Consider the following 15,543-nt stretch of genomic DNA (forward strand, 5'->3'; position numbering starts at 1 on the left):
GGAAGGTTCACAGGTAAAGAACAGTGCTGTACCACACACTGCACAAACAAGTCCTAAGAGTGGAACCAAACAGCAAAGGCTTCTGCAGCCAGGGAGCGGAATTCATTGATGAACACTGCAGTTGCATGACTAGGAAGGTTGAGCTTGTGGGTGTGTAGTTTTAAAGAAAGATGCTAATATTGCGTGTGTTTCTTTAGGTTATCAACATTATCAATGCTGCCCAGGAGAACAGTCCCGTGACAGTAGCGGAGGCCCTGGACAGAGTGCTAGAAATCCTCCGAACCACAGAGCTGTACTCCCCCCAGCTCGGGAGTAAAGATGATGACCCACACACCAGTGACCTTGTCGGAGGTCTCATGACTGTGAGTTGGAAACATTTGAATCTGCGGCTGTTTAGTTCAAGATGCTAACCCTTATGGTACATAAGCAGTGTGCAGTAGTGGTTAGGGCTCTGGACTCTTGCCCAGAGGGTCGTGGCTTCAATCCAAGGTGGGGACATTGCTGCTGTACCCTTGAGCAAGGTACTTTACCTAGATTGCTCCAGTAAAAACCCAACTGTATACATGGGTAATTGTATGTAAAAATAATGTGATATCTTGTAACAATTGTAAGTCACCCTGGATAAGGGAGTCTCCTAAGAAATAAATAATAATAATAATAATACATACAGTATAACACAGACGCCATACTTTATACCTATCTATTACCTGTTTTGAATGATGTGTGCATTAATTCTGTGTTCTCTCCATTGTGTAGTCTAACTGGGTGGTGTTCCCATGTTGTTGTTGTTGTTGTGTTATACCTGAGCAATCATGTGATATTCTATACTCTACCGTGAAGCAGGTGGGAGTTGAAATAAAAATATTGTGTTACTGTTCATATAAAGGGAATATATTCATTTTAGGAAAGCCTTGCACCCAGTGTTCACTTTGACAAGCTTACTTACGTGATTTATACATGTCAGAGGAGCGACGGTCGTCTTTCATGTTTTTATAACTTTACAAATTGTGTTACAGGACGGACTGCGCAAACCTTCTGGGAATGATATCTTCTCCAAGAGTAAGTACAAACACAATAATTCAGTCAGGCTGAAACTGGTAACAGTACCCACACTACAGAACAGCTCTGAGCACGTCTGTGTAATTTTATAGAAATGACTGTGTGTCAGGCGAATAGCAAGGCTCAGTTCAAATATGTTGCGTGATAATGTTTTTTTTTTTCACATGGTTATCTTTCTGTTTTCCTTTAGATGTGACCCAAATTCAAAGTCACCTGGTGATGCCCACCACCCCCAATGACATCCCTCCTCGAATAGCACAGCTGCTGAACAATGAAGAGATGTGGGATTTCAACATTTTAGATCTGGAGGCTGCCACAAACAAGCGGTGAGAAAAAAATCAAAAGCTGATTGACTGGCCACTGCTGCATATTTCATATTATAATATTAAATGATTGCTTTGAGAATTCCTCTCTTATTACTGGTGTGTGCGTGGAATATAAGTTACATTGCCAACATGATTTGCAAATTTAGCTGCAAATACAGTTTAACATTGGGATTGGAATCTAATGTCAATAAATGGGATTTCACTTCAATAATGAATGATCGCTGCAGTTTTAAGAGCAAGGTGTTTCTGGGTTTGCATGTTGTCAAGTCACATGACCTCAGTTTAACTGGGTCACAGCGAGGAGCTCTTTATGATCCCATCGTTATTGCTATTGACAGAATGTACATGCATGTTTGTCTCTCATTTCCAGACCTCTCACCTACCTCGGATTGAAGATCTTTGCCCGCTTTGGTGTGTGTGAGTTTCTGAACTGCACGGAGGCTACGCTGAAATCCTGGCTCCAGGTTATCGAGGCTAATTACCACGCGTCCAACTCTTACCACAACTCCACGCACGCAGCCGACGTCCTACACGCCACAGCCTACTTTCTTCAGAAAGAGAGAGTCAAGGTAAGAAGAATCGAGTTGCTTTACAGGTGAAACATCAACCCAGTAGTGAGATGTTAAAAGAGGCTTGGTAAGCTAAGCTCTGCTACATTTTGCAAAATAAAAAAAAAATCTCAATTATTATTATGTCTAAAATATTTTTGACATGCTGTGGCTGTCATGGTCCATGAGGTTAGCCTCTTGTGTTTTCCTTTATGAACTCAGAGCACTTCACCTCATGCTATCCAGGTGATGTCTTAATGGCACTGCTGTTGTGGGTTATATGTTGTTACAATGTGTGCATTAAAGAATTGTGCCAGTAAGGTGGGTGGTAACATATGATGGACATCAAACTTGCTCAAAACAAATACAAAAAAGGCGTTGATCTCTGTATACCCCACAGGTGAGTATAAGAGCCTCACTCTTCACTGTGCTGGTGAAACTGCTTTTTTGACATCACAGTCTCTTATGCACTGTCAAGCAGAAAGATTTAAAGAAAAATGCCCTGTACGGTACATGGATACACTGCATTTCATTATAGAGATTTGGGAAGTGGTCCTATCGCAGTACCTGCCGCTTCCAAGCTTCTCATTGGGTATGCCAGTCATTGTATTTGGACACCACTCTGTGCACATGCAAATGGAAAGCACTTCAGCGGTTCTGTATGAATGAATGTCGGTGACGTCACACACTCCCCCCTCTTGCATGTGCTTCAGGGCAGTCTGGACCAGCTGGATGAGGTAGCTGCTCTCATTGCAGCGACGGTGCACGATGTGGATCACCCCGGCCGCACCAACTCCTTCCTGTGCAACGCAGGCAGCGAGCTCGCTGTGCTGTACAATGACATGGCTGTGCTGGAGAGTCACCATGCAGCCCTGGCTTTCCAGCTCACCACTCGCGACCGACAGTGCAACGTCTTCATCAACATGGAGAGGTCAGGCACTTCACTCCTGGCACTCTTAGCAATACAACTAATGTATTATTGGCTGTTCGTTAGCAAACACTGGCACTCACTTGTACACATACACAAGCTAATTCAATCTGTACTTTTAAGAGTGTTCAATATAAGGCTTCTCACGAGTGCCTTAGTTACATGTATAATACTGATACATATTGTTTCGAACATCCTGGACAACACAATTATAGACACATTACTAAGTACTTACAACAGATCCTCAGACTAAACCTACGTGTGCTGCTGTACTGGTATTCCCTGGCCTCAGGACTCTGTGGCTATACTAATATACTGTTTCTCCACTGGTTTAGAACACAGTATCGTACACTGCGGCAGGCTATTATTGACATGGTCCTGGCAACAGAGATGACGAAGCACTTTGAGCATGTGAACAAGTTTGTAAACAGCATCAACAAGCCGATAGCAGCTATAGAAGAAACCAGTTCCAATGTAAGCATTTTATTTGGCGTGTCTACTTTGCAGGGCTGTGCTAAGATTTGTGTTGTGTTAACAAATGCTGGATTATTTTCAAAACACAGTAAGGGTTAAATGTTCAGTGATATTTTACCAAGCTTCGAAAACCAGGTCTCTATGGTAACAGATAGTGATAGATAGAAATGAAATGCCAACAGAATGCTGACAAGGAATGAAATCTTGTGCGTCAGTGTACCTTTGATATATATGAGCCTGCCTTCGAACTGCTGTAGTGACTGTGTCTGTCTGTCACAGAGTGAAGGATGCGACTGTGAGTGCCCAGCGAGTATAAAGAACTCACCGGAGAACCGACTGCTCATCAAGCGCATGCTGATCAAGTGTGCAGACGTGGCCAACCCCTGCCGGCCCCTGGAACTCTGCATAGAGTGGGCTGGACGCATCTCAGAGGAGTACTTTGCACAGGTAATCTGGAAGAGATAAAAAATGTCCTCTGTTGTTTGTACTGACTGGATTATATATCATCACATCTTCTCTCCTGTTTGTAGATTGACTGGATTAGATATCATCACATCTCCTCTCCTGTTTGTACTGACTGGATTAGATATCATCACATCTCCTATCCTGTTTGTACTGATTGACTAGATTAGATATCATCACATCTCCTCTCTTGTTTATACTGACTGGGTTAGATATCATCACATCTCCTCTCCTGTTTGTAGATTGACTGGATTATATATCATCACATCTCCTCTCCTGTTTGTACTGACTGGATTAGAGATCATCACATCTCCTCTCCTGTTTGTAGATTGACTGGATTAGATATCATCACATCTCCTCTCCTGTTTGTAGATTGACTGGATTAGATATCATCACATCTCCTCTCCTGTTTGTACTGACTGGATTATATATCATCATATCTCCTCTCCTGTTTGTACTGACTGGATTAGATATCATCACATCCCCTCTCCTGTTTGTACTGACTGGATTAGATATCATCACATCTCCTCTCCTGTTTGTACTGACTGGATTAGATATCATCACATCTCCTCTCCTGTTTGTACTGACTGGATTATATATCATAATATCTCCTCTCCTGTTTGTACTGACTGGATTAGATATCATCACATCTCCTCTCTTGTTTATACTGACTGGATTAGATATCATCACATCTCCTCTCCTGTTTGTAGATTGACTGGATTAGATATCATCACATCTCCTCTCCTGTTTGTACTGACTGGATTGTATATCATCATATCTCCTCTCCTGTTTGTACTGACTGGATTAGATATCATCACATCTCCTCTCCTGTTTGTAGATTGACTGGATTAGATATCATCACATCTCCTCTCCTGTTTGTACTGACTGGATTAGATATCATCACATCTCCTATCCTGTTTGTACTGATTGACTAGATTAGATATCATCACATCTCCTCTCTTGTTTATACTGACTGTGTTAGATATCATCACATCTCCTCTCCTGTTTGTAGATTGACTGGATTATATATCATCACATCTCCTCTCCTGTTTGTACTGACTGGATTAGAGATCATCACATCTCCTCTCCTGTTTGTAGATTGACTGGATTAGATATCATCACATCTCCTCTCCTGTTTGTAGATTGACTGGATTAGATATCATCACATCTCCTCTCCTGTTTGTACTGACTGGATTATATATCATCATATCTCCTCTCCTGTTTGTACTGACTGGATTAGATATCATCACATCCCCTCTCCTGTTTGTACTGACTGGATTAGATATCATCACATCTCCTCTCCTGTTTGTACTGACTGGATTAGATATCATCACATCTCCTCTCCTGTTTGTACTGACTGGATTATATATCATAATATCTCCTCTCCTGTTTGTACTGACTGGATTAGATATCATCACATCTCCTCTCTTGTTTATACTGACTGGATTAGATATCATCACATCTCCTCTCCTGTTTGTAGATTGACTGGATTAGATATCATCACATCTCCTCTCCTGTTTGTACTGACTGGATTATATATCATAATATCTCCTCTCCTGTTTGTACTGACTGGATTATATATCATAATATCTCCTCTCCTGTTTATACTGACTGGATTAGATATCATCACATCTCCTCTCCTGTTTGTAGATTGACTGGATTAGATATCATCACATCTCCTCTCCTGTTTGTACTGACTGGATTGTATATCATCATATCTCCTCTCCTGTTTGTACTGACTGGATTAGATATCATCACATCTCCTCTCCTGTTTGTAGATTGACTGGATTAGATATCATCACATCTCCTCTCCTGTTTGTACTGACTGGATTAGATATCATCACATCTCCTATCCTGTTTGTACTGATTGACTAGATTAGATATCATCACATCTCCTCTCTTGTTTATACTGACTGTGTTAGATATCATCACATCTCCTCTCCTGTTTGTAGATTGACTGGATTATATATCATCACATCTCCTCTCCTGTTTGTACTGACTGGATTAGATATCAACACATCTCCTCTCCTGTTTGTACTGATTGACTGGATTAGATATCATCACATCTCCTCTCCTGTTTGTACTGATTGACTAGATTAGATATCATCACATCTCCTCTCCTGTTTGTACTGACTGGATTATATATCATCATATCTCCTCTCCTGTTTGTACTGACTGGATTAGATATCATCACATCTCCTCTCCTGTTTGTACTGACTGGATTAGATATCATCACATCTCCTCTCCTGTTTGTACTGACTGGATTAGATATCATCACATCTCCTCTCCTGTTTGTACTGACTGGATTATATATCATAATATCTCCTCTCCTGTTTGTACTGACTGGATTAGATATCATCACATCTCCTCTCTTGTTTATACTGACTGGATTAGATATCATCACATCTCCTCTCCTGTTTGTACTGACTGGATTAGATATCATCACATCTCCTATCCTGTTTGTACTGACTGGATTAGATATCATCACATCTCCTCTCCTGTTTGTACTGACTGGATTAGATATCATCACATCTCCTCTCCTGTTTGTACTGACTGGATTAGATATCATCACATCTCCTCTCCTGTTTGTAGATTGACTGGATTAGATATCATCACATCTCCTCTCCTGTTTGTACTGACTGGATTAGATATCATCACATCTCCTATCCTGTTTGTACTGATTGACTAGATTAGATATCATCACATCTCCTCTCTTGTTTATACTGACTGTGTTAGATATCATCACATCTCCTCTCCTGTTTGTAGATTGACTGGATTATATATCATCACATCTCCTCTCCTGTTTGTACTGACTGGATTAGAGATCATCACATCTCCTCTCCTGTTTGTAGATTGACTGGATTAGATATCATCACATCTCCTCTCCTGTTTGTAGATTGACTGGATTAGATATCATCACATCTCCTCTCCTGTTTGTACTGACTGGATTATATATCATCATATCTCCTCTCCTGTTTGTACTGACTGGATTAGATATCATCACATCTCCTCTCTTGTTTATACTGACTGGATTAGATATCATCACATCTCCTCTCCTGTTTGTACTGACTGGATTAGATATCATCACATCTCCTATCCTGTTTGTACTGACTGGATTAGATATCATCACATCTCCTCTCCTGTTTGTACTGACTGGATTAGATATCATCACATCTCCTCTCCTGTTTGTACTGACTGGATTAGATATCATCACATCTCCTCTCCTGTTTGTAGATTGACTGGATTAGATATCATCACATCTCCTCTCCTGTTTGTACTGACTGGATTAGATATCATCACATCTCCTATCCTGTTTGTACTGATTGACTAGATTAGATATCATCACATCTCCTCTCTTGTTTATACTGACTGTGTTAGATATCATCACATCTCCTCTCCTGTTTGTAGATTGACTGGATTATATATCATCACATCTCCTCTCCTGTTTGTACTGACTGGATTAGAGATCATCACATCTCCTCTCCTGTTTGTAGATTGACTGGATTAGATATCATCACATCTCCTCTCCTGTTTGTAGATTGACTGGATTAGATATCATCACATCTCCTCTCCTGTTTGTACTGACTGGATTATATATCATCATATCTCCTCTCCTGTTTGTACTGACTGGATTAGATATCATCACATCCCCTCTCCTGTTTGTACTGACTGGATTAGATATCATCACATCTCCTCTCCTGTTTGTACTGACTGGATTAGATATCATCACATCTCCTCTCCTGTTTGTACTGACTGGATTATATATCATAATATCTCCTCTCCTGTTTGTACTGACTGGATTAGATATCATCACATCTCCTCTCTTGTTTATACTGACTGGATTAGATATCATCACATCTCCTCTCCTGTTTGTAGATTGACTGGATTAGATATCATCACATCTCCTCTCCTGTTTGTACTGACTGGATTATATATCATAATATCTCCTCTCCTGTTTGTACTGACTGGATTATATATCATAATATCTCCTCTCCTGTTTATACTGACTGGATTAGATATCATCACATCTCCTCTCCTGTTTGTAGATTGACTGGATTAGATATCATCACATCTCCTCTCCTGTTTGTACTGACTGGATTGTATATCATCATATCTCCTCTCCTGTTTGTACTGACTGGATTAGATATCATCACATCTCCTCTCCTGTTTGTAGATTGACTGGATTAGATATCATCACATCTCCTCTCCTGTTTGTACTGACTGGATTAGATATCATCACATCTCCTATCCTGTTTGTACTGATTGACTAGATTAGATATCATCACATCTCCTCTCTTGTTTATACTGACTGTGTTAGATATCATCACATCTCCTCTCCTGTTTGTAGATTGACTGGATTATATATCATCACATCTCCTCTCCTGTTTGTACTGACTGGATTAGATATCAACACATCTCCTCTCCTGTTTGTACTGATTGACTGGATTAGATATCATCACATCTCCTCTCCTGTTTGTACTGATTGACTAGATTAGATATCATCACATCTCCTCTCCTGTTTGTACTGACTGGATTATATATCATCATATCTCCTCTCCTGTTTGTACTGACTGGATTAGATATCATCACATCTCCTCTCCTGTTTGTACTGACTGGATTAGATATCATCACATCTCCTCTCCTGTTTGTACTGACTGGATTAGATATCATCACATCTCCTCTCCTGTTTGTACTGACTGGATTATATATCATAATATCTCCTCTCCTGTTTGTACTGACTGGATTAGATATCATCACATCTCCTCTCTTGTTTATACTGACTGGATTAGATATCATCACATCTCCTCTCCTGTTTGTACTGACTGGATTAGATATCATCACATCTCCTATCCTGTTTGTACTGACTGGATTAGATATCATCACATCTCCTCTCCTGTTTGTACTGACTGGATTAGATATCATCACATCTCCTCTCCTGTTTGTACTGACTGGATTAGATATCATCACATCTCCTCTCTTGTTTATACTGACTGTGTTAGATATCATCACATCTCCTCTCCTGTTTGTAGATTGACTAGATTAGATATCATCACATCTCCTCTCTTGTTTATACTGACTGGGTTAGATATCATCACATCTCCTCTCCTGTTTGTACTGATTGACTGGATTAGATATCATCACATCTCCTCTCCTGTTTGTACTGATTGACTAGATTAGATATCATCACATCTCCTCTCCTGTTTGTAGGCTGACTGGGTTAGATATCATACATAAGAACGTAAGAAGCATGACAAACGAGAGGAAGCCATTCAGCTCAGCAATGCTCATCCGGTTACTGGGAGCTGATTATCTTTTATTGGACTCTGGTCTGTGACCAGGATTTAAGAAGGTGGTCAAAACTATTACATTACAATCAGTAATTCAAAAGGGCAGTTACACCACAAACTGTTTTTAATCACTGTGATTCTATCTTTGTTTTAAAATTGATTTGTATGTGGTTTTTTTTTTTACAATTTTTTAAAGTATGGGTTATGCAATTTGCTGGAATATTCCACGATTAAGAAAAAAAGGACAGACAGGAAGTGTCTTAAATACACACTCTGTTTTTCAGACCGATGAAGAGAAGAGACAAGGGCTGCCTGTGGTCATGCCAGTGTTTGATCGGAATACTTGCAGCATTCCAAAGTCTCAGATCTCATTTATCGATTACTTCATCACCGACATGTTTGATGCCTGGGATGGTGAGATTTCTTGGTTGATTCGGTTGATTCGTTTGTTACTTTAATTGAATCAGTATTACTGGTCCGTAACATGGAGCCCACCCGCTCCCAGTATAGCCATGCTCCTCCAAACCACTTCATTGAAGAAAGGAGGAGGCACGTACACAGTTCCTGTGGACTCTGTTCTCAGAATCATCTGCCAGCTAGCAGGAGAAAGTTCAGCACGGACTCACTTCTGATTTAGCTTATTAGCATTATATTTTGTAAGAGCACTGACATTTAACTTTTTTTTTTTTTTCACATTGAGAGATTGTAAGATCTCAGTATAAGTGTACACTCACACACATATTCAGCTTGGTATAAGTGTACACTGGCTGTGTGGTCCAGTGGTTAAAGAAAAGGGCTTGTAACCAGACGGTCCCCGGTTCAAATCCCACCTCAGCCACTGACTCATTGTGTGACCCTGAGCAAGTCACTTAACCTCCTTGTGCTCCGTCTTTCGGGTGAGACGTAATTGTAAGTGACTCTGCAGCTGATGCTTCCTTCACACACCCTAGTGTCTGTAAGTCGCCTTGGATAAAGGCGTCTGCTAAATAAACAAATAATAATAATAATACTCAGCTCGGTGTAAGTGTACACTGGCACTCACACACATTCAGACACAAAAGAACACACATTAGTTGTTCTTGTTCTTCAGAAAGATGTGGCCTTGGCCTTTATGTAATGCTCTCAGAGTCCCTCTAGACTACAGAGTGATGCTTAATATAGATTTTTTCATTATTATTTATTCATTTTCTCAAATTTGCCCTCGTTTGACTCAAGCATAACATTGCCAAAAAACACTAGATTATTAAGAACAAAACCTTGTTTTTCTATCCAATCGGAAATGCCTGATTTTAATGTTCCCTCCCTTCTTCAACCCACTTACTGATCATGAGGATCAATGGGTGAGCTATGCTCTCGCTGTCAAGCCAACTGTCTCTTTGAACCCACCGAACCAAAGCAACAGACACTACCCAGCTCGAGAGCCCTCAGGCCAGGGCTGGTGTGGCTCCAGACTATCATTGTGGTCCCTGAACTGCAAGAGATGGACTGTCCTGAGCAGATTGTCACTGCTGTCCCCAATGGCGTGCAGAGGCCAAGGATGGAAACTTAATGAGCCATTGCCTTAGAGCTGTTTCAGAACAATCCCATAAACATCTGTTCTGTGGTGCAGTTTATACTGTACCAGCTGAGATTTCCATTCAGGGTGGCTTCTGTGTTTTGGTGGAATTCAACTGCAGTAAAGGAACTTTTTTTTCTTTGTTACAGCAATTTGTAAAGGGGGTGGGATTTTCTCTAGGGTTCAGCTAACTTGGCAGGAGCTTTTTCCAGTTTTCCTTCATGTGACTGTCTTTACTGTGTTATTGTTTCCCATCTAGCTTTTGCCAATCTGCCTGGCTTGATGCAACACTTGGCTGAAAACCACAAGTACTGGAAAGCATTGGATGAAATGAAGTGTAAGAGCCTCAGACCCCCTCCAGATCTGTGACATCATCAACAAGATCTTGAATGCAGCCCCTCGATCTCACTCCTTCTCACTGTGATTTTATCAGAAAAAACTGTCATGGGAAAGAGAATTTTTACTGCATTTTGCCAAGATGGTTTACAGTATCATAGAGTTGGGCTGCAAAAAAACAACAATTGCAACATTAGAATTGTGCTACACTGTGCCTGACAACTTAACAACAGAGGCGGTTGGAAACTGCTGTTTTGTGAAGATCAGTCCTTTCCCCAGAAATACAATCCACATTATGTTTGTAGAGACATTTGGTTTAAAACTAGGGGTGGGGTAAGAGAAATAATGTTAGGTATTTATGATTACTAAACCTGCGGGAACACAAAGTCACTTTGTGGCTTGGTACTTGGTTTCAGGAGACTAGGTTTCAGGCCACTGCATGACACACCAGGGGAGACTTGGGGTTTGATACAGCAAAGTTGCCTCAAACTAGATCACCCGGTCTCCTGGAACCAAGTTTCAAGCCTCTGTTCCTCAAAAAAGTGGCTTTGCGTTCCCTCAGTTTAAGAGTTTTTTTAATCCACACATTGTTACTGCTTTATGTCTCACTAAATCACTTGATAAAAGTACCATTGGCTTACCACTGTATTACACTGAAGAAATAGTAGCAGATCCATTTCCACACCACAGCAGTGGCAGCAATTGCAACACAATTGATTTGGAAGAAACATTGCACAGTGGTTCTGGTATGGCACTGTGGCACTGCATGGATCGGTGTGCATTGGTTCAAACCATTTGAATAGCCCTGGTATGCAGGAATGATAAAGTGTTACCGCTGTGATGTCATTCTGAGTAGTCTCTTATGTGCAGAATCAAAGCACTGCCATTGTGTGCCACTTCATTGTCATTGAAGATCATTTGCCAAGGAGTGCCTCCATCAGATGAGAAGCTATATGAAGATCAGACTCCAGCCTTGCTCAGATGTCACAGTAGGAACCTTTGCAGCAGCCTGATCCCACAGACCCCTGCTGTCTCTCTTATCCACATGGTTTAAGATGGACCTCCTCAGGATACAGGGGGAGGGTACGACAATAATGTGGGTTAATACAAGTGTAACAAATACGTCTTAAATTGCATTGGGTTGAAGTCAACTAACTAGAATCAATTCAGAATCAAAAACAGCAATCTCCTAGCAAGCTTGGCTGTGACCGCTTTATTATTTGCTTATTTCCTATGTTCATAAAGCTGGCGTTTCACACACTTTTTGACATAAATATTTGAGGACTGCTCCCTTCCAGTGCCTGCTGTGCTGCTATTTCTTGCTGGAAACACTTTTACAGGTGAAATGAACTGCCTGCAGTATCATTACTTTATTGTTCAAGGTCTCTTATGACTACTATTTTAGAAATCATGCTAGTATACATTTTAAAGATGTTTTTTTTACAGGGTGAACTTAGGCCAACAGCCACCCCCTAGTGGTGCCATCGAAAACAACAGGAAACTTGAAACAACACTGAATAACCTGTACCTTTACGATTTTAAAACTTTGAGGTTACTTCACCCTTAGGATGTGAAAATTGAGACTTTACTGGTCCTGTGCTACGATCAAGCAATAGCATTAGGTGACTTGAAAGATATGTGTTAAAGTAATGAGCAGCAGTGCCTCAGATGGAAGAACGCATTTCGAGCCCTGTTATAGAAGCACAGGGTTGAACTAGCCTAGACTCTAGCCTGTGATAAATTGTAAAGTGCCTTTTTTGGCAGATTCTACCTGTATAAGCCATTATGTATGGTTGTTATATGTAGTGTATACACACTCCACGACTATGATTTATTCTGCAGTTTGGTGTGTTTTCTTTACTCGTTGTGTATTGGACAGGTTTTATTTGATGTTTTCGTTGTTAAAATACAGACACGTATGGAGGATCATTCGAGCGGGACATGCTAACAGATTGGATTTGCACAGAGCAGCCGTACACTTCTTTCCTCAGTACTGCAAACAGTAGTCAACTCCAGTACTAGAAAGAGTCTGTGATTGAACAGTTAAGTTAGAAATGTTATTTTTGTATTTCTTTTCCAATATTAAATCTGACATTGAACCCAGTGAAAACTCGATATGAAACGCAAAAAGGGGTTAATACAATCATATGAAATAGAAAGGTTTTTAGTATCACATTGCATTCTTCAAATACGGTAGCTTCTTATTGTAGACTCCCAAGTTACTAGTTAACTCAAACTTTCCCAAATTAAAGAAATAACAGAGAGCTCAAATCACGGATAATGTGCTATCCTGTTACAGAATGATGAACCATTATGATTGTAATTATTATTATGTTTTTAATTGAAATGATTTACTACAGCTAGTTATTCCAGCCTATGGAGCTATATTAGCTACCCCCTCAGCTGAACAAATGGGAAGCCAGTATGATGCAGTATAATGTAAAATTATGACATTTAATGTACATATATAGTGTTTTACAGCTATTAAGAATGTTAAGTAAGAAGACATGTTTGTGTATATGATAAAGGGATAACCCTTTAGTCCAGGGGGTCTGTTCTAAGTGGGTATATTCTGTGTATGAATCTTGTAATAATGTATACTATATTCTTAAACCATGTACCAGAAACATGATTTCAAAAGTGCATTGTAATTTAGTGTTATAATTAATAACATGTTTATAGATTGCAGATGACCGTTTATAACGGATCCCTAAAGTGCTAAATTAACTATTCAACCAAAGGCGAAGCGTCATCTACATAAACTGCCTTATTACAAGCACTTAACCTTTGCTAAAAAGGGTTAGCTGATTTTATGTGCATCAGAGATATTAAAAGCCATCCATCATTTTAATCTCCTGTCTGTTCAAAACAAGCTGACACAGTGTTTGTCAGGTGTGAGTGGGGACGAGTCCTTATACCCGGTACAATTTATTTTGCATGCCTATAATGACTGCTGATTTAAGCCTTTGCTAAGAACTAAAGTAATGTTCTCATCAGTGTAGAGTAGCAGCCACATGTTATTTTATCCTTGCATTTTTAAGAAAGTATTGTAAAACTGAAGCACAAAACATGAATCATGTTTATATTCTAGCACAGCTTTCATTTCTGCAAGACAGAACTTACAAAGCTTGGTAACATTTCACCATGTTTTTTTTTCTGCTATAATACTACTGTTTTATCAAGGGAAAGCCAGGGTATTTTTTTAAACAATCACAAAAGCACTTTGTTGTGTATTTGTATTAATCTTTACACTACCATCAGAACTGTACAGTGAGGGAACATTCCATAATAAGAAATGGAACTGCCTGGCTACTTTGTATATTGTCACTTTTAAGTTAATCATAATTCCTATCAATTGTGGAGGTTGTAATTCTTAAGTATCGTTTTCAGGCGAAATTAAAAGGTTGAATGCAAGAAAGATTGTCAGAGTGGCTTTCAAAGAGTTAAACACTGTCTTGTCCTTGAGGAAGTTTAAGTGCTTAGTTTGGATGAAAGTTTTTTTTTTAACCAACTCTAAAAAACATGTTGAATTCCCTCGTTCAACTCGAAACATTATACTTATGAAAAGGGGGAGGGATTTGTCATTGATTCAAGGTGCATGACACCAGAGACCAAAAGCGATTCCCATCTTTGCCAGTTAAGTGCCATTGTTCTCATTTGAGGACAGGCCACATTGTCATTTTTTGGAGCATTTTTAACTGGCATCTACATGTTATTTTAATGTTCTGTTTAACTATATTGTTATGATAACTTACTCTAATTTTGTTAACAGCAAAAGTTATGTCTAAATGTAATGTGTCAAATTACGTAAATACAGCTTGTGTTCTGATTTTGTCAAAGAAGTTAATTTGGTACTTAATGGGTTAATGTAGAAGCTCTGTTTATCAGCCTAGTTTTTAGCGGTCAGGAGGGCATGCTACTAAAGACTCCATGAGAATAGTGCGCTGTTTGCTGCTCTGGCACAAGATCCAGCCCACATTGGGAATCTTTGGAGCTTAGAGAGGTGCTGTGTAGAGGACTTCAGTCCCCGGCAACGTTGACTTTCATGAGCACTAAATGTTAACATTTAAAATGATGTAATATCAGGAGTGATAAGAAGGATTGTCTACAAAGGAGTTTTTCTTTGTGTTTTTGTGTGTTCTTTTTACAGTATGTGTAACTACAGGTACAAACTTTGTGCCAACTGGTTTTTTTTTTTTTTTAATACGTTTTATATCTCAGTTAGGACTGTATGTAGCTGGCCACGCAGAATTGTATATAAGCTCTATTTTTAATAGAATCATCTATCTACTTGGTCATGGACTGATAAAATATGACATTGTATAATAATTTTAAATTGTGTGTATTTTTGAAAAGTTTTATTGTTTGTAACAAAAAAAACAAAGAAAAAGAAAATGTGTACACATTAATCCCGTTCACGTCTGGATACATCTGTAACTTTCCACTTTGATTGTGTAAATCTGATAGATTTGAAATATTTTATTTCACTGCTCATATCCCCATGCTGTATGTTTGATAACAGTGTCACTTTTGTTTTGTTATCACATTTATTTCAGAAACTTTGTGT

General features: G+C 39.5%; 1 protein-coding gene across 3 annotated transcripts in view; it reads left to right on the plus strand.

Moving 5' to 3' along the window:
- The window catches only part of LOC117403733 (high affinity cAMP-specific and IBMX-insensitive 3',5'-cyclic phosphodiesterase 8B-like), a 77,203-nt gene extending 61,721 nt beyond the window's left edge, over positions 1-15,482 (plus strand). For all 3 annotated transcript variants that reach the window (XM_058988476.1, XM_058988463.1, XM_058988473.1), the window contains 9 exons: positions 198-362; positions 1,017-1,059; positions 1,250-1,385; positions 1,756-1,954; positions 2,647-2,864; positions 3,197-3,335; positions 3,615-3,782; positions 9,370-9,499; positions 10,900-15,482. In XM_058988476.1, coding sequence (XP_058844459.1) covers positions 198-362; positions 1,017-1,059; positions 1,250-1,385; positions 1,756-1,954; positions 2,647-2,864; positions 3,197-3,335; positions 3,615-3,782; positions 9,370-9,499; positions 10,900-11,009 — 1,308 coding nt within the window. In that variant the 3' untranslated portion in view covers positions 11,010-15,482. The remainder of the gene's footprint in view (positions 1-197; positions 363-1,016; positions 1,060-1,249; positions 1,386-1,755; positions 1,955-2,646; positions 2,865-3,196; positions 3,336-3,614; positions 3,783-9,369; positions 9,500-10,899) is intronic.
- The last annotated feature ends 61 nt before the right edge of the window (positions 15,483-15,543 follow it).

The sequence above is a fragment of the Acipenser ruthenus genome, chromosome 2 (assembly GCF_902713425.1).
Source record: "Acipenser ruthenus chromosome 2, fAciRut3.2 maternal haplotype, whole genome shotgun sequence".
In the NCBI taxonomy this organism is placed as follows: domain Eukaryota; kingdom Metazoa; phylum Chordata; class Actinopteri; order Acipenseriformes; family Acipenseridae; genus Acipenser; species Acipenser ruthenus.